General features: G+C 55.8%; 4 protein-coding genes across 4 annotated transcripts; 2 read left to right on the top strand and 2 right to left on the bottom strand.

Annotated features, from left to right (window-relative positions):
- Window positions 1-581: 581 nt before the first annotated feature.
- Window positions 582-5,552, top strand: BESB_074210 (uncharacterized protein; the record flags this gene model as incomplete). Its single annotated transcript, XM_029365794.1, has 1 exon — window positions 582-5,552. The coding sequence occupies one exon, from the start codon at window positions 582-584 to the stop codon at window positions 5,550-5,552; it is 4,971 nt and encodes a 1,656-aa protein (XP_029218278.1).
- A 4,094-nt stretch (window positions 5,553-9,646) lies between these two features.
- Window positions 9,647-13,771, bottom strand: BESB_074220 (eukaryotic initiation factor-2, alpha subunit; the record flags this gene model as incomplete). Its single annotated transcript, XM_029365795.1, has 8 exons — window positions 9,647-9,781; window positions 10,140-10,193; window positions 10,504-10,569; window positions 10,774-10,866; window positions 11,103-11,193; window positions 11,595-11,710; window positions 12,801-12,972; window positions 13,446-13,771. The coding sequence occupies 8 exons, from the start codon at window positions 13,769-13,771 to the stop codon at window positions 9,647-9,649; spliced, it is 1,053 nt and encodes a 350-aa protein (XP_029218279.1).
- Window positions 13,772-15,978: 2,207 nt separating this feature from the next.
- BESB_074230 (uncharacterized protein) lies at window positions 15,979-17,591 on the bottom strand (the record flags this gene model as incomplete). Its single annotated transcript, XM_029365796.1, has 3 exons — window positions 15,979-16,026; window positions 16,420-16,748; window positions 17,213-17,591. 3 exons carry the CDS (start codon window positions 17,589-17,591, stop codon window positions 15,979-15,981), a joined length of 756 nt encoding a protein of 251 aa, XP_029218280.1.
- Window positions 17,592-20,579: 2,988 nt separating this feature from the next.
- Window positions 20,580-24,831, top strand: BESB_074240 (putative ethylene-responsive RNA helicase; the record flags this gene model as incomplete). Its single annotated transcript, XM_029365797.1, has 7 exons — window positions 20,580-22,268; window positions 22,694-22,765; window positions 23,033-23,125; window positions 23,307-23,500; window positions 23,905-24,047; window positions 24,426-24,499; window positions 24,721-24,831. 7 exons carry the CDS (start codon window positions 20,580-20,582, stop codon window positions 24,829-24,831), a joined length of 2,376 nt encoding a protein of 791 aa, XP_029218281.1.
- Window positions 24,832-26,106: the final 1,275 nt, after the last annotated feature.

Below are 26,106 nucleotides of genomic sequence, written 5' to 3' on the forward strand. Positions count from 1 at the left end.
CAACCGCCAACAGAAACCCGCGCCGCTGGGAAACCTCGACAGCAGAGGATATGCTACCAGTTCCTTTATCAGAGGACACTGGCAGGCAGAGAATAACGCAGCCCAGATATGTATTATCCACCAGCAATCATTATCATCCCTCTCCCGTATTCACCTTCCATTTGAGGGATTCCCATTTTCTGCACTCGGCATATGAGACAGAGTCGAGATAGTCTCTGTTGGTGGCATACCCTGCACAGGCACAATCGCCATCATCATTCCATCTTTCGGCGTTTTGGTGGAGACTGTCCGACGCGGGGAGTCGCTTCAAATTGTTGCCAACAATAGAGCAGCGTGCCACATCGGGTTTTCTTTCAGTTTGTCGTCGTGTTTCCCTTCGTGCCTCTCGGATACACTAGAGATGGACGGCGTCGTTCGCCCTCTAATCCTGCATGAGGGACGGAGACGTAGACTCATCGCTTCGTTGGAAACATCTCCGCTCGAGTCAGAGCGTCTTGCGCTCCTCCGTCAAGGCATAGGCCTTGCGTCCGCTCTTGTCAGGATCGCGTCGTCCTCTCTGTCTCACCGCATCTCGATTGTTAATGACGCACACTGATTCTCCACAACCTTCTGGCCTTGTCGTCAGGGCACAGCGGCAGGCGCCGCAAGATGAGGGTGCGCACAAGTATGCTTCCTGCAGCAGAAATGCCTCCCAAACCGCCGGAACTCGTTGCAGGGGGGCGGGGTCACTTGATGCAGAAGGTGAAGTGGGGGAAGAGAAACAGGAGAAGGGTGAAGCAGCCGTCTCCAGTGTGACGCGTTTGCCTGCTCAGCTGAGGGAAAGATGTGTACAACAAGCACCTTCAAAGCCACCAAAAAAGGCAGATTTCCCGATGGCGTACTTTGCCGAGGCACTGAGTGCCCCTCGGGAACGTGTGAGCATGCGGAAGAACAAAGTGCTGTTTTTCTCTTCTGACACGCCTTCGTCCTCTCCTGCAGCATCGCATTCTCGTGATCGCCGCAAGCCTCCGTGCCTGACCCCCGTGTTTTCCCCTGCCTCACCCTCAGCTTCTGTGTCTTTGTCGCCTTTCTCGAGGCCGTCCCTCTGGCTGTCAACGCCTACTGCTTCGCATGGAAGGGTCGATTCCGATCCTGTTGAGGACACCATCGACAGCGGGGGAATTCGTACTGAGGAGGAGGTATCGCGAAGTTCCTTCGACGCTCCTGAAAAGGTAGCCAACAAGCCGTCTGCTCCTTCGTCTTCGTCTTCGTCTGCTTCCTCTCCACCACCCTCATCTTCTTCTTCTGCGATCCAGTCGCCTCCCGCTTCCAGCTCCGCCCCCACACCTGTTTCCAGTGTAGGTGAGTCGTTATCATCTCTTTCGAACCCGCAGTCGTCGTTCACAGGGTCGCCTTCGGAGCCAAGCGGATGCGATGCTCTGCAAGAACGGCCGTATGATGAGAGCTTTCCGTCTCACAGTCGATCGTTCGCGTCTTCCGGCCCCCCCTCGCTGCTGTCTTCAATTTCCCAAGTCTCTGGTGAAGCACAGGAGCTGGACGCGACGTCGTGTCGCAGAAGTCAGGGCATGAGCAACCCGAGCTTGCTTCGAAGCAATCTGGCGCCTTCCCACGCAACGGCGTGTAGTTCCTTGCCGTTCGCTAGTTCTTCAGCGTCAGGATTTGATAGCGCTGGCTTACAATCTTGGGGCCAGAAGACGCCTGCGGAAGGCGACCCAGGATCGCGCTCCACACGCCTCGACACCGAACCTGTCGCACCGCTCGTGGCGTCGCCTCCGGTGTACGGCCAGTCGGTTGTGCCTCCGGCGCTTTGTCCGCCGCTTGTCAGTCCTTTTCCTTCTAGCGCGCCATTGTCCACTTCTGTTTCCTCCCAGTCATCTTCTTCGTCGCTGCAGAGATCCTTCAACTGGCCGCCATCGTGCATGGACCTGACGCGGCGCGTCCTCGCGGCGACGCTCCACAACCTCCACCTGCGGCAAGCGGCGGCAGCGCCATTTCTGGCTGACGAAAACGAATGGATCGCCACCCAGCTAGCCAACTGTCTGGCGGATCTTCAGCTCCTCCTCACTTGCGTCTGGGACGCCTGTACGTGTCCCGTCATGGCAGCGGGTTCCATCTTTTTCCTCGTCCTCAAGTCCGCTCCCGCTGGAGTTTCACCCCTCGCGGGCAGCCAGGTTGGCCAACGCGCCAGCTCGTTCTCATTGCATCAGGACCCCGGAACCGGGCTCCTCTCCGCAGCGGCTTCAGAAGACGCGTTTGTGACGCGCGAGCTGTCTCGGCTGCCGCTCGCGCACGAGGCACATCTTCGCGAAACGAACCTGCGCACCCCAGGCACGCGGCGAGTTCGCGAGAGACGACGGAGTCTCTGTGGCGGAGAGGCGTGCAGCTGGGCTTGCCGGATGAGAGAAGAAGCTGGGGAGCAGTCCAAAAGGAGGCTGGAGCACGAGGGAAGGGCGCAAGCCAGGCGTGTGGAAAAGGACCTCACTTGCGCGTTGACATCTTCGTGCATCAAGGCTCGGGACATCCTCCACAGGCACCACAATGCCGGCGCCCCGCGTGCCGTCTCGCCGACTCCCCGGCGCGAGGACACAGAGGAAGGCACAGACGCGTTTATCCCCTCTCTTAAGTTGGGCTGGGGGATGAGGCTGGAGAGGGCAAGGCGCTACGGGCCGCGAGCGGAGCATGGAGCGGAACGCGGCGCGACATGCCGAGGCAGTGCGGGGTCGGCCGGGGCTCGTGGCTCGTCGCGGTCGCGGCCTGTGCGCCTACAAACCGCTCGCCAGTACATGGAGACCGTCCTCGCGTGGTGCGTTGACCAGGTTCACCGCGGTCAGCTGTTTCGCGATCCGCCGAAGAAAAGCCGCGAAACCCGACCTGCGTGGTTTGAAGCCCACGAAGAAGCTCGGCGGCCCTGGGAGAGAGAGGAAGCGAAGGCAGACTCAGCGGAGACTCGCGGTTCAGAGCTAGCACCTGACGGCGCGCAAAAGGTTGCGGCGGGGAGCCTCAACCAAGAGGAGGATGGCGCCCCCTGTGCGCAGGCGCCGGACCCAGAGGGGCGGGGAGTGCCTGGAGGGCGCGGTGAGGCGGGGCGCCAAGGGGCAGAGCGTAGGTTGGAGACTGAACGAAAAACCTACGTCCTCTTTCCTTCTTCCAGCGTAGGTTTGTTGTTCCCTCGAGGTCAGGAACAGGGCCGCGTCGCGCGCGAGCAGACAGAGCGCGAGGCGGAGCATTCCTCTCTTCGGGCAGTCTACTCTGCTAACCGAGCAGGGGAACAAACAGACGCGGAGGGCAAACGGTTCTTGGATATTGCGAGGCGGATGTGCCGGCGAGTCTTTCGGTGCTACGCGCATATTTACCATTATCACTTGGATCTCCTCTGTGCGCACGATGTCCTGGCACATGTCAACCGCTGCTTCAAGTTTTTTCTCTTCTTCGCCCACCAGTTTCGCCTCCTCACGCAAACAGATACTCATCCTCTGAGGAATCTCGTCTCCCAGTTGCTGGTCGGCGATTCGCCGCTCGCAGAAGCTAGTGGCCATGCGCGAATCACGCAACTCTTCCCTCTCCCCGCAGCTTCGCCCCTTCCACCTGCTGGCCGTTCCGCCCCTTCTTCGCGGGAGGGCTTGGCTCCCTCGCACACGCTCTCTCGGTTTCCGCCACCTGCGTCGTCGTCGTTCTTCTTGAACGATCCGCTGACGGAGCTGCATGAAACCTACAAAGGGGCGGTCAAGGGTCATATCCGCTGCGCAAACGACGACGGAGGTAGCAGAAGCGAAGACGATGCGTCAACGCAGCTCGCGTCGCCGGCGAGAGCTCAGGAGCACGCAGCGCGGCGGCCTGGAGAATTTCGCGCTGCTTACGAGAAAGAAGCCCTTCAGGGCTTGACAGCGGGCGCGCCACAGGAGCCAACCCCACCGGATGGCCTGAACCCTTCTCGACTGCCTTCCGTCGCTTCCCGCAGCCCATCCGTTTCCATGGCCTCTGCCCTCCTGCCCTCCTCGTCCTCCTCTCAGTTCCCTTCTCCGCACTCGCCTTTTGCCGCCTCATCTTCTCCCCCATCCCCCGCGTGGAGCGAGTCTTCGTCGCCAGGTGTGGACAGGCGCCGCCAGGCAGCCGATCTGTCGTTCCCTCTCGCCTCGCGGTCGTTCGCCGTTTTGCCAGCGCCAGGCAGCGAGGACGCTGTGCATGCGTCTGTGGCGACGTCGTCCTCGTTTCCTTTTGCGTGTTCGTCTGCATATCTCTTGTCGCCGCTGCACAGTCGCGCCGCTTCGCAGTCATCGAGCCAGTCGCCTCCAACAGAGGGCCTTTCATTTCAGCTGGCTCCGCTGCAGGAGGAGCCACACTCGGAGCCCTCTGAGAAGCGATCGGCCTCGCCTGGAGGTGGCGGCGCTGCGTCCGCTGCTTCGTCCCACCAGACTTGCTGCCCCCCGCCGTTCTCCCGCGTGGTCCGCGCGCCGGCGCCAGGGCGAACGGCAGACAGAGGCGACGCGAGCGCTGAAGAGAAGAGCGCAGCGAGCAACCGGCAGGCTGTAGCCAACGGACTGCAGCAGGGACGGGGCAGCGCAAGCACGGAATGCCAGGAGGGGGAGGAACCGCTGCAGAGCGAGGAGAGCGCCGACGCCGCTGAAAGAGACTCTGAAAAGGGCCTGAGCAAGCGAGAACCTGAGGAGGAAGGCGAAGAGGCAGGGCCGCCAGGCCGCACGGAAGGCAAGGCAGTGCCTGACAGGGGGCAGGGAGGCCGCGCTGCACAGACCAGAAGCGCCGAGCAGGACCCGGTCGCCCTTGAGGAGATGCCCGAGCGTGGGAATCCCAGAGAAGAGACCTCGGCTGCTTCTGACAGCGAGGATGAGGAGGTGGGCACACCAGAGAGGGTATTGATGATGGCATTGAAACGCGACATTTGTGAGATGAAGCAGCAGCAATGCGTTGATCACGCCCTCAGTTTGAGGCAGGACCTGGCTGGTTTCGATGAACACGGCTCGCCGGACACCTGCACATGTGGGCTGCGGAGAATCGAGAGCTTCGAAGAGCTGCCGCTCCTTCTAGGGCACGAAGACGCCGCCGAAGGGGAGGGGAGGAAAGAGAATGCGGAGCCTTGGGAGCGGAGAAGACCCACAGGAGCGGAGGAAGCGGAGCGACGTGAAGAAGAAACGAGCAGAGAAGACAACGAAGCTCAGCGAGACGGGAGCGCACAGAGATGGGGAGAAAACCAAGCGATCATTGCGGCGAACGCCCGCGAAACAAACGCACAAGACGCACCATTGATGCCACAAGAGCGTGTGGGTGGCAGACCGGTCCAGGAGGACCTGCTTGCGCCGCACGAAAAAGAGAACTCTCGTTCGGGAACCGAAAAACCTGAAGCGAGGAAAAAACGGAGACCCGTTCTGTCTCCCCTACCTTTCAAAGACGAAGACTTCGATGAAATTCGAACAGCGCTGAAAGAAGCTGAGGCGCTGAAGCCTCAGACGCCGTTTTCCGAAGCGGAACAAGGCCGCAGACGAGCCACCAAAAAGCTGTTGGAGTCGCTGCTGCTTCAGCAGCAGCCGTACCTCTGAGCCGCATGTGCATATGAATTTCCACAGACGTAAAGAGAAAAAGACTGCACTGGTCATGCCCACAACAAGTGACGTATATATGTATATAAGCATATATGTTCATCTGCTGTATAAAGAATGTATGGATAGGTATATTGTTCCTTGTGCGAGACAGCGTCACCGTTCTTCCTTGCTGCGCGGGCTTCATTCTCGAGTCTTCTGACTAGCGAAGATGATTCAGGCTTCCGTCGACTTAACCCAGGCGGGGCCCATGACGCCGTGTTCAGCCGTTTCTTCGCGGTGCTCACCATGGCTCGTGCAAACCGATTAGAATGCAGAGACAACTGCAGAAGAGCTCCTCACCAAGTCTGTATTCGTTTCAGCCTTCGAACGAAAACCGGGGAAGCACGTCGAAAAAGCACATAGCTGGTCACGGTCGCTCAACAAGGAAAATTTCGCAGACTGTACAGCGGGATTTAACGCTTATGGCAATGTTCGCACACTCTAAGGATGAGCTCGTCAGTATATATATATATATATATATATATATATATATATATATATATATATATGTAGCAGATTTTTTACATCCACATATACACACGGCAAAGAGTGGTGCTCGATTCAGCACAGCGTGTTGCCCAAACCTGGGCGTATTTCCAAGACCCGCTCGACGTAGGCGTGGATAGCAGTGCCGCAGTGAGGCCTTTCAAGAAACTATATATATGTATATGTAATGAGTTACATATACATATTGTATATAGCAGTTCTATGCGTCTAGTCTTCAACGTGCAAGTTATGTTGTTTGAGAGGCAGTGATGTGTGGGTGGCTAGTAGCGTATGAGTGGCATCCACCGGGGTTTTACAACAGGCGGGCGTTGGTCGACTGTGGAGCCCGTCCTCCCTGCGCAGGCCGCCCTCCAGGCGTGTCCCAGTGACAGCGGCCGCCCCATTTTTTCAGGGCACCCTAGATGGGCCGTGGTGGAGGCGTGACGATTTCTCGGTAGGACTGAAGCTGCGACTCCGGCAGTTACGCGACCAATCTTCTACGACGGAGCGGTGGCTGCAGCAGGTTCAGAGAGCTCTGATAGGGAATACTTTTGTCGACGGCACCTTGATCGTTCTCTATCCTGAGCGGAAGAGTTCCACGGCGTTCTTTCTCTGCTGCTCTTGTAATCCCCTCCTTGCGTGTTTCCGGGTCGCACTGGACTGCCTCTTCGCTTCCTCCTCTCAGGTGTTCTGCATATGTTTCATTTGCATTTGTTTTTGACACTGCGAGGGACGCGGGGACACGCCGGGGTCTGTTAAAGGATCCAACCAGTACTTCCCTCTCGTCGAATTCTCAGGAGACTCTTTCTCTGCTACCTGTGAAAGCGTTCCTGGCACCGCCTTGGCCTCGCGCTTACAGTGCGGCCGTGAACAATGGTAAAAGGCGTGGCTGACCTCTTGCTTTTGTCGACGCCATCTCGCACCAGCCCACAGCAAACATTTCTTTGGCCTGCCCCCTCGCGCGTGACGGTCAAAGATGCGCATATATCGGTCGGCCCCTCTCCCTATTGAGAGGAACCGGCGACACGGCGGGAAAGCTGGAGCGAAAACTGGCCGCGAGGCAGAGTCCTCTGGGCCAGAGAAGAAGCACGACAGAGTCGAACAACAGTCAGGGCACGAGGATGAACAGCCAAATGGCGGAGGGTATGTTGCAATGAGAGACAGATCGTCGACAGGCTCGTCTCCGCATGGCGGCGAGAGCGATAACGATAGTTTCCCGGAGGTGAATCTACGCTAGCGTGTCAGAACTAATACCGCACCAGAACCTGATTGAGAGTGCTGCAATGCCGTGGTCCCGGTGCTTGTGCGTGTTCAGGCCCAATGCTCTGCTGACACGTCGAATTGACAGTCGCTCGCGCAGTGCGACATGGGTGAACTCTTGCCGTCGGCACTGCGCATGGTGAGGCGTACAAACGAGAGACCTAAGACTTCTAGCTTGATCTCCGCGCACAAGCCCCTGTCTCTCTGGCTTCGTTCCGGGGGGTTCCCTCTCCCGCAGCACTCATTAGTGCGGTTTTCCACGTGTACCCGGTACATCAAAGGCCACGAATTATTGAACCACTCACTCGGCGTTCATGTCCTGGGAGAAACTACGCTACTTTGTTCCGTTTTATATGGGTGCCAAGATGCACCCGACGTCTCATCGTCTTCGCTGTCAAAGTGAGCAGGTTTAACTGGTTTTGGGGTGCCCGTGCAGTTGAGATACGTACAAAGAAAAAAGCTCCCGCTTCTTTCCTCTCCTCTGGAAGTCCACCCCGCACCCTTCGGGAAGGACTTCTCGCCCTAAGAACTTCTTTTCCTCAACAAACCTCGAGTGACATGGACATGCTCGCGACAGCCAGAACGGTACGGAAAGGATGCAGCTCCGCTGAACGACGTGCCTCAAACAAGTAGTGGCCGCTGAATAGTTGGAAACGACTGCACTGGCGGCGCATCCGGAGTACGTAGTTCTCAACTTTTGCACAGATTGCGAAACCTGCGGCATCTTGAGATCAGCTCGGTCCTATCCAGAATTCAGCGCCCGCTGCAGTGGAGACCACCGCTTCACTCGCGGTTACCCTCCACAGGCTACTGAGGGAGGTATGTGGGTCCGGCCCATGGCTGGAAGTTCCCCCCCCCCCCCCCCCCCCCCCCCCCCCCCCGCCCCAATGCGTGTATGTCCGCCCGTGTTCTGCAATCCCTGCAAGGAGACTGCTACCCCGTTGAGCGCGGCTTATAGACGGTCACTTTCTCACGGCTTTGTGCTCGCCACGCAGCGACGCAGGGAGAGACAGGAGGAGATCATGGCACGTGTCTTGGCTGCTCTCGAGTCGGTCCACTGCACGCCTGCGACGTGTACGGGCATGTAGAAGTCCGCAGGCCGCCCTTCCCAAGTTTCGCCGCCACCCTCGCTCAAAGAGAAGGCTGAGGGAGGCGCCACGTGAACGCAGTTGGAATCGCCCCTCGTCCGGCGCAGTTGACCTGCGCGGCCGACTGCCACGCTCCCTAACGCTGAAGGGTCTTACTAAGCGTCCCGGTATGTCCAACCGCAGAGAATCTAATACAAGGCACGTCACTCGATACAAACGAAAGTCTCGACCCCTTCTACGCAGAGGCGAAAAGGCCCTCTCAACACGTATGCAGACCTGCATACTTGGAGCGATTACATGCACATGGCGCGCGGTTATGCACCATCACTGAGCAGACTCCTGTTCGCAGGTCATCACCGCAGAGAAGACAGCGAGGCATCGCACGAAGTTGCACACAACGTGCGAGGAGGCAGCTAATAAACGAAACAAAACGCGCGAAGACGCCTCGCTTGACTGCAGGCGACGAAAGGCGAGAGCGGGCGCCGAGCAGCAGCGACGGGAGACAAGCGCGCGCGACAGAGACAGAGTGCTCAGCGAGGGACGACCGCGAAGGAAAAAACTCAGGTAAGAAGAAAAAACAAAAGCTCGAGAAACAAGTAAAGTCCGCACAAGAGAAGAAAAAATCAAGAGCTTCTGAAGCGTCTTCAACATGACTAGGAGGTGTGAACATCAATACAGGGCCACAAATATGATACGTACGCACACAAGTACAGCATGCATCGAGGAAAAATTGATCCCAAGCGATCCTCGCTCCGCTGATTCATCACCTCACGTGTGCCTTCGTCTCTCCGAGGCACCCCATCCGAATGGAGAAAAACCTAGGCTTCCCGGGCCCTCTGCAGACACATGCCGCCTCTTCAAGCCCCGAGAGAGCCGCCTCCCCGCAGCCCTCTCTCCTCTCTCTCTTCTTCGCCCTCTCGCGCGGAAGCTACCGTTCTCCTCTCAACCCTCCCTTCCCTCTCTATTCTCGTGGCCATTCCAGCTATCTTTCCACCCTTTGTGCGTTTCGCGCGCCTGCTGCCGCAAGGTCGTCTAGTCCCTCTAGACAGCCGCGCTCCCTTAATAGAGGCGACTCGCGTCCTTCCTCGAGTCTGTGACGCAGAGTCTCCGCACGGCTCGCAACCTTCATACATCACCCGTTGAAGCGCAGAGAGACGGCAGCTGTCGCGAGACCTCCTCTTTACGAACTCGCGCCTTCGCGCGCGCCCGAGGGACAGTTTACGCCTTGTCATCGCCTGCCTTCTCATCCTCTTCGTCGTCGTCCTCGAGCTCGTCTTCAGGGATGTCGCCCTCGACGCGACCCATTCCCTCATCCTCTTCTTCCTCTTCCTCGCTGCTGTCGTCTTCGTCGGCCTGAGATCACGCACACACGGGCGACACGAGACACATACATGGCCTGCACTCCCCATGCAAATATATATGTATACACACAGATATAGCTACACAGATGCGCAGAAAGAGGTATCACGAAATGAGAGGCGGTTGCAGCCACCAGAAGAAAAGAGGACTTGGAAAGCTGAGCAAACGGAATGCGGGCAGCTGCGCCCGGATAATGCGCATAACCATGCGCACGGCACGCACTTTTCCCGCAGCGCTTGTGACAGGCAGGCAACGCCTCGCGTGGTGACGCGGAAGAGAGGACAAGAAAGAGAGAACGACCATCCGCAAGTCGCCGGCAGACACGGCACGACGAGGCTGAAAAACGGCTTACCTCCTCCAGGAGCTCTTCCAACCGTCTCTCCTCTTCGCCTCCCATGACGACAATCTGAGTATAAACGCCACACATGCCAACGTCCTCTGTTGCCGTTTTCGCGCAGCTCCACAAACGCAAAGTCACCCCACAAAGACCTGCCTCGAAAAGCGGAAGTCCATATGAGTCTAGAAATATATGTTTTCTGTTTCTACGTGTACACTGTACATAGAAAAAATGCGTGCCAGTTGATCGGCCGAGGTCCAGGCAGGTTTACATCTGCACGTCGCACGAGGCCAATATTTCTACTTCGACCTCTGACAGCAAAATGCATGCATACTTACATCATCCATACGTAATATATCCATATATCTATAGGACTTACCTCCCCCTGCTGCTTGAAGTCGCCTCCGCTGGCGCTCTTGATCTTGTCGCTGATCGCCTTCATCGCCTGGAGGCAAACAGAACAGTCGAGTCACGCGCTGCTGTCTCAGCGGACAGCGGCTCTTTCCACATCCTCCTTATACTCAAGCATAAAGTGCATGTGGATCCTGTCGTCTGCGCCTGCACGCGCATTGAATATACATAGAGATATACACACAGACACATAAATACACATGTACATACAAAAATATATGTATGGCCATGTATTTACCTCTTCGATTTTCCTCATGCCGAGTTCCTTATCGTAGCACGACGTGACGACAACGTACTGCGGAGGCGCAATAAGCTTGATGTTGATAGTCACCTGAAAACAGAGGCGCGCTCGCCGCGGCAGGCGCTTGAGAAAGCCTCGCCTAGCCGCGCAAGTCAAGCCCCGAGGCCGGCTTCGCAGACAAGAGGAAATGGCTAAACCACGCAGCGCGATTCGCGGCTGTCACGTGCGAGACGCGACCCCTGGAGTGCGAACCAATATGCAGGATCGCGAGAAAAAGCAAGACAGATAAGAGAGACGGCCAGTGGTGCATGGCCTGGCTACCTCACCTCCTTGTCGCCGACTTCTTGTCCAGCCTGCAGCGCAGCCTTCACGGCGTCGATGCCATCCTTGCCGAAGCACCACACATCCACGCGCGCGCTGAAAACAGACACCGCGCAGCACCAGAGGAAGCAGGACGCCATGTAGGTCCACAGTTCCCAACCCGAACTCACCCGAGGACTCCCAAGCGTCATGCACGAAGGGCCCCTCCGACGCAGCAGAGAGGCACATCTGTAGCTGGCGGCTGGGAGATCCTGGCCTGTGCGTGCATGTCTGCACGCAGGTACGGACGGAACGCAGGCCTCCCCAGCCCCCTCCCCTGAAGCAGGTTCGCAGCTCGTGTGGGCGCATCGACCACCCGGGACGTACGCTCTTCTCCTTCGACAAACTTTCACCTTTACATGAATATCAATATATATGGGATGTGCACACGCATAGATACACGCGTGAAGACCCGAGCGCCGCTGAGCCGCCTGGGTTGTAAGTTCTTATCTGCTTACCGCAGTTTGAGAGCCTGGGGCGCGAGACGCAACTGGATGTCTTGAATGAGCGACTTCCGGACCTCTTCATCGACTTCGAGGCCTGCGAAAACTTCGTCTGGGCGCATGGCCGCCTCCTGTGAGCAGGGAAAAGTGGCACCAAAAACCCGAGTCCAGTCTTCAGAGGCCACGCGGCGATTACCGAGTCCCGAAAGTCACGCGCACGAACTCGAGAAAATATTTAGCAAAGCGGTGCCTCCCCCCTCCCCCCCATCAGCCGCGACTCGCGAGCCAAAACCGCGTAAGCTAGAAGGCAGGGCGTGTTCGGAGTGCTCAGGACGCTGTACCAACTTGAAGGCGAGTCTCGCTGGCGCAGCGCCAGACATCGCAACCCCGCGGACACAGTCCTCTTCTCTCCCCTCTCCCGTAAAGAGAGAAAGAAGCAAAGTTGGTATCTCCCCCGAATTGACGCCCTCGAGCCGAGGAGACTGCAGCACAGGCGACGGAGGCGCCGCCGTGCACGCAAGTCGAGCGGCTGAGAGAAACACGGGAGGGAGCAAACTGGCAACAGAAACGCAAGAAAAACGGAGAGAGACAGCCGGAGCCCTAACACGTCAACGCTGACGAGGTACAGCGTACGAATGGTTTATGCAGATGCGAAAGAAAGTACGACCCTCCACAGAGCAAGGATATCCTCAGAGATGGCGAGAGAAAGGGGAACAGAAATTCACCAAACCTTACGAAATCCCACCGTGTGTCAAGCTTGAGCGACGCGTTGTTGTTGCCCTCCCCCCTCCCCCCGCGACGTATACAGACAGCTTGTTCAGGTGTATGTACAGACCGTTCAGGGCAACTGCGAGATAACAGCGTGACTTTCCGCCAGTTCTCGAGACGCCAGACATTCGATCCACTGCACTCTCATCCGCTTATCGCAAGCGAAGAAAAGTGAGGAGAGACAGAGCATCCCCTGCGCAGTTTCTCCTCTCATTGACCCTCTCGTCCTATGGACGCAGCAGCGCAGCCAACCGCGAGGTGTCAGACACTCCGCGAGGAGGCGCGCACGCATGCGCAATGCAAGGAAGTGAGGAAACACGGAGAGGAAGAAAGCCACGTGTGCACAGATGGAGCACCTGCACTGCAGTCGCCGCTCTGACGCTACAGCATTGCGCGCGCTCCATTGTTTGGGGCGTTCTAAGCATCGCTTCCTGTCCACGTTTCAGCACGTACCTTCAAGGCGTCAAGCGCGTGGCCGTACTTTCGGTACAGCGGCCAGATGACGGAACGGTTCAGGTCATCAACCTTCATGCCGTGCTTCTGCGCGACGTGGCGGACAGTCTGATGCACCTTTTTGGACTTGCTGAACTTCTCTTCACACTTGACGATATCTTCGGGGCTCACACTGTATACACATCCGAAACGCGCATCGCATGCAAGCGACGACAGCGAAAGTAGGCAATTGCAGAGACCAACGTCCTCACAGTCGTGACGCGACGCCTGTCGGCTCTCGTCGGAGACAGCTGTATGGTCGCGAGCGGGAAGTCAGAGGCCTGGGCGACTCAGCAAGGAGTATGTTCCAGCGCTTTTCAACGGTAAACAGAAGCGTTCCGTAAAAACGCGAAAATCAGAGTCACTTCGAGCGCATCAATATCGAGGAAGACCACAAAAAAACGAATCCACCGATTCATGGGGATCACTTGCTGAGAATGAAAGCTGGTCCGGAAAGGCCATCCGTCCAGTGCATGCTCCCCTTTTTCAATGGCGTTTGCCGCCTTTCAGGAAGAGTGCCGAATATCGAACGACGGGTCGGCTCCACCCCTGGCCGTTCGCGGAGGAGAGTAATAGGCGTTGGTGGCCTTGTCTCCATGTGCTTACCGTCTCTTGCTCAAGTCGATGTATCCCTTCTTGGGATCAACGCGAAGAACCATGACGACCTCGTGGCGTCCAACGCGAATGAGTTTGTTGACACTACGGAATCGTCGCTTGCTCAGTTCACTCATGAGAATCATACCCTCCATGTTGTTGTACTCGAGAAGGCTGACGTAGGCGCCGAGGTCGGCAATTCGGTTGACTTTGACCATAACCAAATCTTCCACATCGGGGAAACGCTCCTCATAGAATCTGCAGTCACCCAAGTCTGCCTTCGGCACCGCAGCCATGCCTCCCGCCTGGGGGGCCGCCACACCGTTTGTAGCCTCCATTGTGAAAGACAACGAGATGAGTTTCAAACAGAAAGTGTGCAACCTTTCCCTCGGTCAAACCCTCCCTCTGTGCTAAAAGAGAAAACTGCAGGTGAAGAAGAAGTCGGGCAGACTGCACAGCGTAGCACTTCCAATGTGCGTACGCCGAAGGGGATACGACCGAAAAAGGCGCGGAAGATACTCCTTCTCAGACGAGAAAAGCAACAACAGCAAATCAAAAACAGCCAGAACGTACAGGAGATACACTTACGGAGAGAGAAAGAGGAAGATGCGAAGAGGCGAAGCTGGTTCCAGTTGACTAAAAAAGAAAAAACGAGGTGTGGGGAAAGCCGCTGTCGGCTGCGTGACCTTCCGTCAGAACGCGCGAAGATTCGCGGAAAAATACAGACGAGAAAAAGGGAGAAGGGGCGCTTTTGAGAGGAAGAGGACGGAGTTTCGACAGAGGCGCGACAGGACAGCGACGAGAGGCAATCCTCGAAAACAAGGTGGGAGAAAACAAAGACGCGGGCGCGCAGTATCGCAAAAAGAGAAGGCAGCGTGCAAGCTGTCAAGATAAAAAACTACCCCCGTTTCCCTACCCGATGGCGGCCGTCCGAACACAGCATGCGCCAACCACAAAAACAAGAAACGTTTCTCGTGAAGGCGTTTAGTTTCTTTCTGTGTTTAACCGGATACTTAATGTTCGGATGGCAAACGAGAGAGCCGGAGGGCGCGACGTCCGGGGCTGCCCGAATATACGGAGCTTCCAGACACTTCCTAAGCCTTGTCTCAATCGAGATTCAGAGGAAAACCAACTTTCTATGTGCTTCGTTGCACCACTTCGCGGAACTATATCCACTAACAGGCGAGTCGCACTACAGAGGGACATGGTGCCAACTGATGCATCGATATATCTTTTGTCCTCAAAAGCATCGAAAGATGCCGGAGGGGAGCGTCACTGGAATACACCCTAACTGGCTTTTTCAAGGCGCAACGTCGGCGCAACATCAATATACTGTGATACTGCCTTCCAAGAGGAAAGTGATACGAGTTCCTAGAGCAGGGCCACACTACGCGGCTATCCAGGCATTCGGCTCGTGGTAGCGGCATGGTAGTGCTACATCTAGATTCTCTTCTTATAATATTGTATTGTTCTTCGGAATTCTGCTTCATCGCTTCCGATGACCTACCTGGATTCCATTCATATTGTATGCTTGGAGGACGGTAAGTGTCTGTGCGATCAATTCGAATGAAAGCATACCGGTAAAAAGACACGGTCGACCACATGTTAACAACAAAGAGACTTACTTGGTTGCCGTACCTGCGGAGCACGTAGCAGCTACTATCTCGGCCTACGCTCCATCTTGGGTTGATTTGGTCCACAGTAAAATTCCTTGTTTCGAAATCACCAGTGGAGTGGCTGTGGACTCTTGCAGCTCTCGTGTAGCGCGGCTGCCCACGACGCTGACAAAACGCATTTCGCGCGCACGGGTGCCGGAGCGCGAAGACTCTCGGTACCGCGCCAGTCCTGAAGCCGTCGTGAACCCCTCTTAATTCACGTTTATCAGCAGAAACAGTACTCTGGTGTGCTGGCCGTGCTCATCCCATGAAGAGCAGATATTCGGTATCGCCGGTGGGATCACCGGGGAGTCTGTCTGTCGTCTGGTGCCTCTCAGCCGAAGCGGAGCGCCTCGTACTGTATCACGCTGAGTAAGTGCAGGTACCGACTGGAAATGCATTACAGTGGGCGGAACAGAGAAGACTCGTTAGCTTGCGCCAACAAGTCATTCTGGGAGTCCAGCCGCCAGCGGACACGGTCGGAAGACCGGTGATGGCAGTAGCTGCAGAGTATACTTGCTCCTAGACCTGCCCAGACTCCCGATAGCATGTGCCGCAGAAATTTGAGAACGCTGATACGATTAAGGGGGAACGTTCTTCGTGCAGCCGCACCGGCACACTTCACGCTCCAGCCCTCTCTGACGAAGTTGGCAAAATGTACGTGTCTTAACACAGCGAGAGTAAAACGGTAGCAAACTAGTCGGACGAGCGACTGTGAAACGCGTGCATGGAAAGTGAGTAGGAAATGATAGTGTGTTCTGTGTAGTTTGGGCACGACAAAGCTGCTTAGATACACGGGTCAGTCAGGCCGCTCTCTGATGGTAGCTCTCAGTCACTGCTTGTCTTCTGCAAGCTTGCTGTTGCTGTCATTACGAAGTCGGTCAAAGAGGCTAGGAGGTCCTCGAGGAAGTCGTCACCGGAATGTCGTTGCCGGAGGCCTGCGTTCACATGGCATGCAAGGCAGAACAGACTTTCCGGCTGTTGACAATTTTTTCCGAGGTTCTTTAGCATAGCGTGACAAGAAGTATGGCAAAGATTTCCGCCAGCGCTGATCGTCGCTGCAGCACCATAGATATGCCGCAAGCTTGCCCATTGCAGTACGGGCACAGCTTCGCTTTCTATTACACACATTTGCGCATCGCCCCTACTAAAGAAACCGAATCCAATGACGTACTGGTAATGTTAAATGGCCGGCACTGAGGAAAAGTTTCCCCCCGAAAGTGGGAAAATCACTCTTACGGTCTACGTCAAGCCACTCCTACGATTAGCCTTGCAGCAAACAATCAAGAAGCCAATCGCGTTTTCAGATACATGGGTGCTGGTGGACTTACCTCAAACGGAGGCTCCAAGCGAACAGTTTTGCGGTGTTCTTGTTTTGCTGCCACGATGACGATGGGAGGCTGGAGTTGAAACTCTCTTAGTCGAAATCCAACACAAGCACTGATGATATAGGAGAGCAGTGCGATGGCGGCCAAGAGACACTGCAGAATTCGGAGGGTGGCATACACAAGCAGATCTGCTGGATCTGCGCCGGTGTCATCCACACGGCTTATTTCTTCCTCGACGGTGATCACTGTGTAAGCGCCGAAGGCGATCCAGATGAGTTGCAGAAAGGCCATGCACAGAGACGAGGCCGCAAAGAGCAGACTGTGAGCCGGATCTGCACACGCAGGCAATGGAAAGTCGCAGCTGTTCTGTCGAGTTTGAAAGGATGCCAAATGAAAGCTCGTACAGAGCGCAGAAAAGCAGAAGAGGTGACGCTTGTATGAGCGCTTCAGATGCGCGGGTCGTGTCCGCTGTCACACTGGATGATGGTCCAGTACCTTCCCCAGTCTACGCGCCAGCAGCTGCTTCTACTTGCACCTTCAGGACTCCCTGTTGGAGGACTACCTTGGATGCTTCTAACTGACGGGTAGGTGGCCCGCATAGTACAATGTCCGAGTATTGCTTCTAATGTCTTAAAAAATATGTTTTCTTCGATTTGCTGTGACCTCGGATCCAAAATGATGGAAGACAGTCACTTATCTCTATCGGAGAGGTGCTCGTGAAACAGCTATTGTCGAGATCTCGCGTGGCGCTCTCGTTCTTTAAACAGTGTACATATGCTTTTCCAGCAGTCAGTACCTTGGTAGAGGCTGGCTTGGCATGCAAAGAATAGAACCAGACCGGCAAGAAGGAGCTCTAGAACCCCGTACGCGTACAGCTCTCTTCTGTAAGCAGTCACGATGGATAGTGCAGCGCATGCCGCGGCCACCAAGAGAGAAACTAGACCAACAATAAGCACTGCCCGAGCGCGGCTCGCTAAGACGTCGTTTTCTGCTCCTCGTCCTTTCAGCACGTTTATCAAACGTGAGCATATTTGGCCTTTCTTACGGAAACCGTCGGCCTCAACTAAATCGTCACTAGACGAGCAGTTCTTCACAGCTGGAGAGTCAACTGGGTGGCTGTTTGTCATGGGGGAGAATTTCTCCTCCTCTGACGAAGTGCCAACGCTGCCAGACATCTCGCCCGCCGGTATGTGAACCTATATATTCCATGGATTCATGAGTCGCCGCTCTTTAGCGGAACACAGCCACCATGGTGGTGAGGCGACACGACTGATCATCGGCGAGGCTTGTAAGCGAAGAAAAGATATCACAGCCCTGCGAAGGCTCTAGGCACCGCAGCTACAGAGATGATACAAAAAGTCGACTGGCCGTGTGAGTGTGACTTTGCCAAGAGAAAACCACGCTGATCTCAGTTCGGGGTCTAGCATCTTGGTGGACCATTACTTCCAGACCGCCCCAAGTCAAGCGGAACTTATGCCCCACTATCCGCAAACATGGCCGCCCCCCAAAAACAGAGTTTTCCCGAGCCGCTCACAAATATGCGAGGTCCTTTGAACCGCCCTCCTCCTCCACAATTCTCCACAATATCGCCACCCTTCACCGTTTCGGCTGGCACTATCCTTTCCATTTCTCATGTCGCTCTACCTTGATTTCCAACTTACCGCAGTGATGCATTTTTCTCGCATCAGCGGGGACCTAGCGCATATGCGAAGCGGAGGAGCCATGGGTTACAATGCAGTAGCGGCCCGCACAGTACCATCCGCCTTTGTAACGGTTTGTCAAGCGGGAAAAGCCCAGACTTGGCGCGAAGAAAGCTGCTTTCGACTGTCGGCGATGTGGAGCAGCTTTGTCTCAAGACGCTGATTCGGCAACGGCCATGGAACACGCACGCTCGCAGCAGCATTCACGTTGCCACCCGCAGGCAGACGGATCCACTCTATTCCCTACAGTATGCGGTTTTGTGAAGGGTAAAGTTGCTCCCACGTCAGTTCGCTGACCGGATTGCTCGAAGATGCCATGATGCTGCCGAGTGGGGGCGAATCGCTGTATTCGTGCTCGCGTACTCAGTTCACCGCTGGTCTATTGGACCGCGGGGTTGAGATCTGTCGTGCGAAGATGCCATATTTTTTGAGGCTCCTCGATGACAGCCCTGATCACAGCTGCTTATACGGATGTGCATAGTCCACGGTTATCTCGAAAAGCGGCACGTAGAAGTGGGCGGAAAGGGTCACATTTTGAATAGCGAAACCGGAAGAATCAGGTGTGTGAGACTACGTCGAAGAAAACAGAAACTGAGTAGCAAATATCGGTTCATGTTGAGACTCAGTACCACAACCACAGGCATCCCAGCACAGCTGCGGGAGGCTATACGGCGTATCGAACACAGGTTCCTTGGAAGGAAGCCTGTTCGGGGATCTCTTCTTTCGCCTGTCTGCTCGTTCAACTGATACTGTACTTCGACTTCCCAATTCTACCGTGGTAATGCCGTTGATGCTTTGACACACTTTCCTTAAAAGAAGCGTGTATGACACTTCGACTTTGATCCCGGTAATATGCGGCTCGGCTTGAACTGATATCCTAGCCCCCAAAGTTCTGATAACTTCTTTGGTACTTCACTGCCACACGCAACTGCATGGGAGTTCAGATGCCCCATATAGAAAGCAGCACGCTGCAAGCACGCTGCAACTCAGCCACTACGTGAGACGCCTCCTTCGCAGGTTCGGTTATACTTGCGTCAGCGTGATGCTGTAAGTATCACTTTTCTGTGGAGGCCTCGCGTGGGATCGCGACCTACAGCTATAACGTTCGTATATCGATAGATACTAGACAGCGGTGCCTCATCGTGTGTCGCGCTGGTCTCGCTCAGAGTGGACGTCGTGATAGTAGTCAGTATTCACTCAGCTTTCGAATCCGATGTCACGAAGTCACCATGCGAGAGAATGAGCGACTATCTCGGAATCATATTCACTCAAGTGCCTGCCGTCTAAGCTGAAGGTGGGGCGTCTTACGGCAGACCAACCAGTTCACCGCTGTTTCGCCTCCCACGTAGGACCTGTAGCCTTAGTCTCTGAAATGTGATCCAGCATACAAACTCACACCTATATTTATGCGTACCAGCATCCTTATACTAGCATTTATCAGGTAACGTGCCAGTCCCAAGCGTACTTCCAGGCCTGCCGTCGTCGGTGACTAGCTGTTGAAGCCCCAATTCATCACTACTTATATATTAAACTTTGCGTGGTGCGGCACCGTGAAAACTGAATAGTCAAGGCCCGAGCCGGAAATTGCGTCGGCTGGCCCATTTTTTACGGCATGTGAGGAATAATCTCATAATTTGCCTTGAATCCCTGTGCGCGCTGGCCAGTTTACTCAGTTGTTGAAGCCGACGTTGCCCGTCTGGCAACCCGAGCTCGTCAACAGAGGAACTCCTCTGCAGCAGCTGCAGAAACCATCGATAGTTGCGGGCGGTGTTAGCTAAAATGCGCAGGCATTACGACCTTGCGGGGAAACTTCAACGCAGGGATGGAGTAGCTAGGCTCACGCCACTCTCGCGGCATGCTGGGACCCGGCCTGCTGAATGACTGATCGCGGCGCGGGATTTGCGACTTCTCCGCGAGGAGACGTCCCACTTTTCGCACAAGGCTGCAGGTACGAGTCACAGCAGACACACATGAGAGTGTCATTTTTCGTGTGCTCTCGGGAGACACGCGTAAAACCCGCCTCTTCTTTCTTTTCTGTTGTGTCCTAGTCCTATGTCCAGGGTCTCTGCCGCCCCCACATGGGAATTTTCTTCGCTGCGCCCAGTTAACTCGCGTGACTCGAGCGCCGGTTGGCCGCCTGCCCCGCGAGGGCGACGAAAGACAATGCGTTCGCAGACGCCTCGCTTAACTTTCTTTTATGTCTGTTTCATCTTTTTGGCTATTCAGAGATACCTGAAACTCACGAATCAGCTCTGTGGGGTCTCAAGGAACGCGCCTTTTGGGGCGGAGAGTCGTGCATATGCCGTGCCCTCGCAGGGGAGTGGCCGCAAACCACCAGTCGCCTCTGACCTCGTTTTCTTTCTCGGCAGCACCCAGCGAAGGTGTCCTTTATTGTATTCCGATTGCCTTTTCGGTTGAGAGGAGTCCAGCGTATCTCCGTCGGGCGTTGGAACAAAAGATACCATGTGGGGACTTGTGGGCAAGTCAGCACTGCCTTCCGCTAGCCGCCTCCCGGCGCTGGGGTCTAGTGCCTTTGCGCCGGGGAAAACTGAGGGCTGGCGAAGCCTTGCTCAGAGGCTGGGGCTGAAGGAGAGGACCCCGATCTGTACGGCTAATGCAAGCGTCTCCGCAGCGCCAGCCTCGCGTGTCTCCGCGCCTCGCTCCTTGTCCGTGCGCCGTCATCTGCCTTCTGCCAATGCGTCGTTTCCCTCGTCTCTGTCCCCCGTCAGACCGCGCTTTTTTTCGAATGCCAAAGCAGAACTGGACTACGGGTATCAGTCTAGCACCGACTACAGAGAGGAAACCCAGACGTCGGCTGCAAGCGGCGGTGCGCCCCCACACAGACCTGATTCAACTAGCTCTTTCTCCTCTGTCCCTCCTCCTCCTGTCTACTCAGGGCAAGCCCTTCCTCCTCTCTCTTCCTCTGACTCCTGTCCGCACCCCTACTCACCTTCGTCATACTCTGCAGACTTCGGCCCTGTGACGTCTCCGCGTGAGCAGGCGTTCCCTCCCTCTTACCAGAGTCCTTACGCGTATTCTCAGGGCTTTGCGCCGCCGTATTCGTCTCCCTCGTCGTCTCCTAACGCATTCCCGCCTCCGCCGAAGCAAGACGGTAGCTACAGCGTGTATGGCAGTGAGAATGCCAGCGGTTTCGGGGTTCCGTCATATGGCGCTTACGGCCAACCCGCTGTGCCGTACAATGGCCAAGCGAATGGGGCCTACGCGCCCGCCGGGTCTTATGCCCCAACCGCAGCCCCCAGGTGGGCTCCTGGCCCCAGCGGAGGCTTTCAACGGGGGCCGGCGGGCTACGAAGGCCCTCAGAGAGGTCGCAGCAACGATATGTCGTGGAGACACAGCCAGTGGGGTCAGGACGGTGGAGCGGGTCGCCGAGGAAGGTACGAGACAGGCAACATGGGCGCAAACCTCGTTGAGCCAAGGTGGAACGAAGAGCAGCTGGCGCCGATAAGAAAAGAGTTTTACGTCGAGCACCCGAGTGTTGCTTCGCGGTCCGACGAAGAGATTGCCGCCTTCTTGGATGCCAACGCGATGCGGGTCGACGGACAGGCGCCCACGCCGCGGCCCATCTTCTCATTCGAGGAGACCGGGTTCCCTGCTGCTATTCAGAGCCAATTGAAGAAGATGAACTTCACCGAGCCGACTGCGATTCAAAAGATTGGATGGCCTACCGCGCTCAGTGGACGCGACATGATTGGCATTGCGCAGACAGGAAGCGGAAAGACGCTGGGGTTTCTCCTTCCTGGGCTCGTCCACGCCTCTGCCCAGCCCCCGCTCGCGCCAGGGCACGGCCCGATCGTTCTGGTGCTTGCACCGACGAGAGAACTCGCGATGCAGATTCGCCACGAGTGCATGCGCTTCACCGAGGGTCTCTCGCTGTCCGCGTCTTCCGTTGAAGACGGCACAGCAGCCCCTCAGGACGACAGAGACAGAGTCCGGTTCCGCACGGCGTGTGTCTACGGTGGCGTGCCGAGGCAGGGACAGGCGGCGGAACTGCGCAGCGGCGCAGAAATTCTGATTGCGACCCCCGGGCGTCTGATTGATTTTCTAGACCTTGGGGTCACGAATCTGAAGCGAGTCTCCTACATCGTCCTCGACGAAGCAGACCGAATGATGGACATGGGATTCGAGCCACAGGTGAGAGACCGATGGAGAAGACGCGGAGGTATAGACGTGGCGGCTGATGCGACAGATTTTCTGCACACAAACGTGAGGAGTGGAGGACCCGCGAGGCACGCAGCGGCTGGCCGAAGGGTCTCCTGTAGCGCCCTATGCGCTGTACAGGCAGAAGGCAGACAGGACCGAAGAAGGGGGCAGCATACCCGCATACCCGCCGGAAGAGGGGGCATACTTTACTCCGTTCACCAGACGTCTCACTCGATGGTACGCCGATACAGCTACCGTAGACGCAGCAAATACAGTCTTCGTGGAGCACGTCTAGAGGAACGCGTATACGCCAGTGTCTGTGCTGAGCTGCGCTGTGAGTGCAGTCTGGGGCGGTAGCGACCAGCGATCCAAACGCTGACTTTTGTGCTCCACGGTCCTGCGTTGTGTACCTTCAGGTGCGAAAAATCTTTTCGCAAGTTCGCCCTGACCGCCAAACACTCCTGTGGTCGGCGACCTGGCCGAAGGAGGTAAGACTATCTGTACGCCTGCGTTTTGCATCGCAGCACGTTCCTGTAGATGGAGACATGTGCGCATACGCATACGGGAGTTATACGGTGCTGAAACGTGGCAGGTGTGAACGAGCGGCGGTCTCTGCTTCCCGCTTGCGTATGAGCGTGGATTGTGGCGGAGTACCGTTTGGTGCATGCAGACGGATTCCCCTGGCGGGCTATATGCGTTTTTCTTCTGGTCGCTTTGTTCTATCAGCAGAGATCCTGTTCACATGTTTTTTTCAGGTCCGCGGCCTGGCGAGCGAGTTTTGCCGAACAAAGGTAGTCAAGCTCCAAGTTGGAAAGGCGGACTTGCAAGCCAACGCGAACGTCACCCAGGTAAGATCTGCAGAATCGGGAGACAAAGCGTTGTCTGCTGCGGTTAGTGCGTTTATTTTCTCTTTTTCGCCTCCGTTGTCGACTGCCGGTGTCATCCGAAGTCCTCCGCGAGAGCGTCTCTTTTGGACGGCGCAGAGGGAACGCGAACCCGGCTTTCTCGCCTGTCTTTCTGTGTGCCCAGCGCGTGGAAGTGGTCTCGTCCAACCAACTTCAGCAGCGTCTTTTATCAGTTCTTCAAGATGAAGTTGCTGGCCATAAAACTTTGATCTTCTGCGAGACGAAGCGCCAGTGTGACCAATTGTGCCGGGAACTGCGCTACCGCCAACTCCGCGCCCTCGCCATTCACGGAGACAAGGAACAACGTGAACGGGACAGGTACGTCCTTTAGGCATCGGTGGATTCAGGATGCATGGTGGACGGACATGCCGCATGTCTAGCGTGCCCACGTGGAATATGCCCTACACACTGCCGCGTCTGAGACGTGCCTCGTCAGTGCGTGCTGAACCGGCAATGAGCAGCTTGGGCACAGAGCTGTTGCTCCGTGCACAGTAACCATTATCTGTGCTTGGCGTTCATTCGACTATGTCGTTGCTTGTCTCCATGGAGATGTTGGGTCTGTACCGCCATATTTATGCACAAATGCTTTTGCGCAGTTGTTTTCGTACATGCGAGCGGACACCCCTGTGAGCCCCTTGCAGCTGTCAAGCGCTGCTGTAGACAGACTCGCATTAACCGGGGGAAAAAGTATGTCATGGGAATCCGATGTTTTCCATCTTCAGAATCCTCCACGATTTCCGCCGAGGGGACTGCGAAATCCTTCTCGCGACGGATGTCGCCAGCCGAGGGCTGGACATTCAGGATATTAAGTTCGTCATCAACTACGACGTTCCTAAGAACATTGAGTCTTACATTCATCGCATTGGTAAGTGTGGAAGCCTCGTTCTCTCCCCGTGTTCGCGGGAGATGGCAGACCCATTCTGTGCGTGCCTGCTGCAGTCGGATCACGCAGACCTGTGGTATCATGTGACTCATGAGCTAATCAAATGCTGTGGCGGTGCTTCCGTCACCGCCAATTGGATTACTACAATGGATCCATATCCCCAGGTCTTTCTATAATTGAACACGTGAGTATCCGTAGACATCGTATGTTTGTGCCACACGAGCGAGTGTATCCCGCCAGTGCATGTGTGAACGAATCAAAGACAGGTAGCATGTTCGCTCCGCCGGGGGCGGCAGCTCGCTCAACTGGGTGTTGGAGCAAACAACGTGGCTTGCCTCCGTTCCCGGTATACGTACGCAGGTCGCACGGGACGTGCAGGGAACAAAGGAACAGCGATCAGTTTCTTCCAGTACGACTTCTATTCTCCGGAGAAGGTATGACGTTGTCGCCTCCCCCTCAGTGAAGGTGGTATAGATTACGAACACAGAAGGCTTTTTAGGATCTCGACCGTAAACCACTCGATCATAATACAGTATCATCTAAGTTGCCGAGAGGCTCGAATTGTCGTTGTCATAAATTTTGAGTGCCTTTCTTCTGTGGAGCCGGAGGGTAAACAGTCGTGTGCTTACGCATCTGAATGCATTGTCATTTGTAGGTTACGATGGCTCGCAAAATCTCCGAGGTCATGAGAGCTGTAGGACAAGATCCGCCGGAAGAATTGCAGAGGATTGGAGCTTCACGAGCTTCGTCCAGAAGTAGGATGTAATGCGTCCAAGCAGCGGAACAATGGGGCAGCCGAAAATGAAGGGCCTGACAACGAGACGCGTGGATACATTGGTACTGTTGCAATATTTTACCATTTCGCTTTCTCTCTATCTTCAGCCTCGTCACGTAGACAGTACACGTGCTTTCCCATATACTGGAGCAATGAAGCGTTCTACAAACAGAAAGGGATGTAGTGCGTGGGCATACCATCCTATTAGTCTACGAAGGCACCGCTGTTTCAGACTCGCCAGATTCGTGTTGTTCAAGTTCTCATTCACGGGGTTTCTCTCTCGCGGACAGAAGGAAGAGTGTCCGTGTTATTTTTTACTTGTGGTGGCGTGGTGTCTAGTCTTAATCGCAGATTGTTTTCCTAAGTGGCAAGACACTTACTTTCAACCGTTGGGATTCCCGGTACAGCCAACGTGACATTCAGGGGAGCCAGCAAAGCTGCAAAATACGGAAGCAGGCAGAATCCGACGATGAAGCAAAGCTGCACTCGGATGCACCTAGCATGAATTAGCTAGGAGGTGACGTGGTAGTAGAGGTGACAGAGAACTGAAGGTAGACGAAGCAGATGCAGATTTCGATAGAATGCTTAGTATAATCTAAGGCGCAGACACTGGGAGAAGAGGAGCCGGATTACGAATACAGAGACCTTCACTACCGTGCGTTGCACCAGAGACCCTATGGACGACGGATATGCGTTCGAATCGTGCTTCCCAGTAGAAGTTACGCACGTGCGTCGAGCTGGCGAAAAAGGCGGGGAAACTCATCGGCGTTCCTTCAAAACAGTGGCCTAGCTTTCAACTGGGATGAACATTCAGAGGCCTTCAAAGTGGTCGAGCAGCATCAACCTGTGTCAGCCTCAAAGCAAACTGGAACTGGTGAGTAATCACTTTTCGAACGGCCCCGGCTCGTTGAGCACCCTCTGGACGGTGGGTGGTGTGGTGGTCTAGTGTGCTGCCACAGCAGCCCCTAGGGTCACGTGGTTCTAACGGCTGCTGTGTTCACGAGAGCGAGGCCTGCCAAGCAACGAAATCGCTCTTCAATACCTCGACGGTCCGTGCCGCAGAGCGGTGGGTGTAGAGGGACTGGCACCGGACTGCAGTCTAGCAAGCAAGCAGGGCCGGCTAGCCCGGCACCTTCTTAGGACCCGCCTCTGCCCAGCGGAGGGTTCCGAAGAGGATTAGCAGAACACGCCTGCCCCCTCATTGCCGAGAAGGCAGTTGCAGTTTACTCAGAGTAAACGGGTGCAAATAAAACAACAAGCGTTCCA

The sequence above is a fragment of the Besnoitia besnoiti genome, assembly GCF_002563875.1.
Source record: "Besnoitia besnoiti strain Bb-Ger1 chromosome Unknown contig00007, whole genome shotgun sequence".
Lineage (NCBI taxonomy): Eukaryota > Apicomplexa > Conoidasida > Eucoccidiorida > Sarcocystidae > Besnoitia > Besnoitia besnoiti.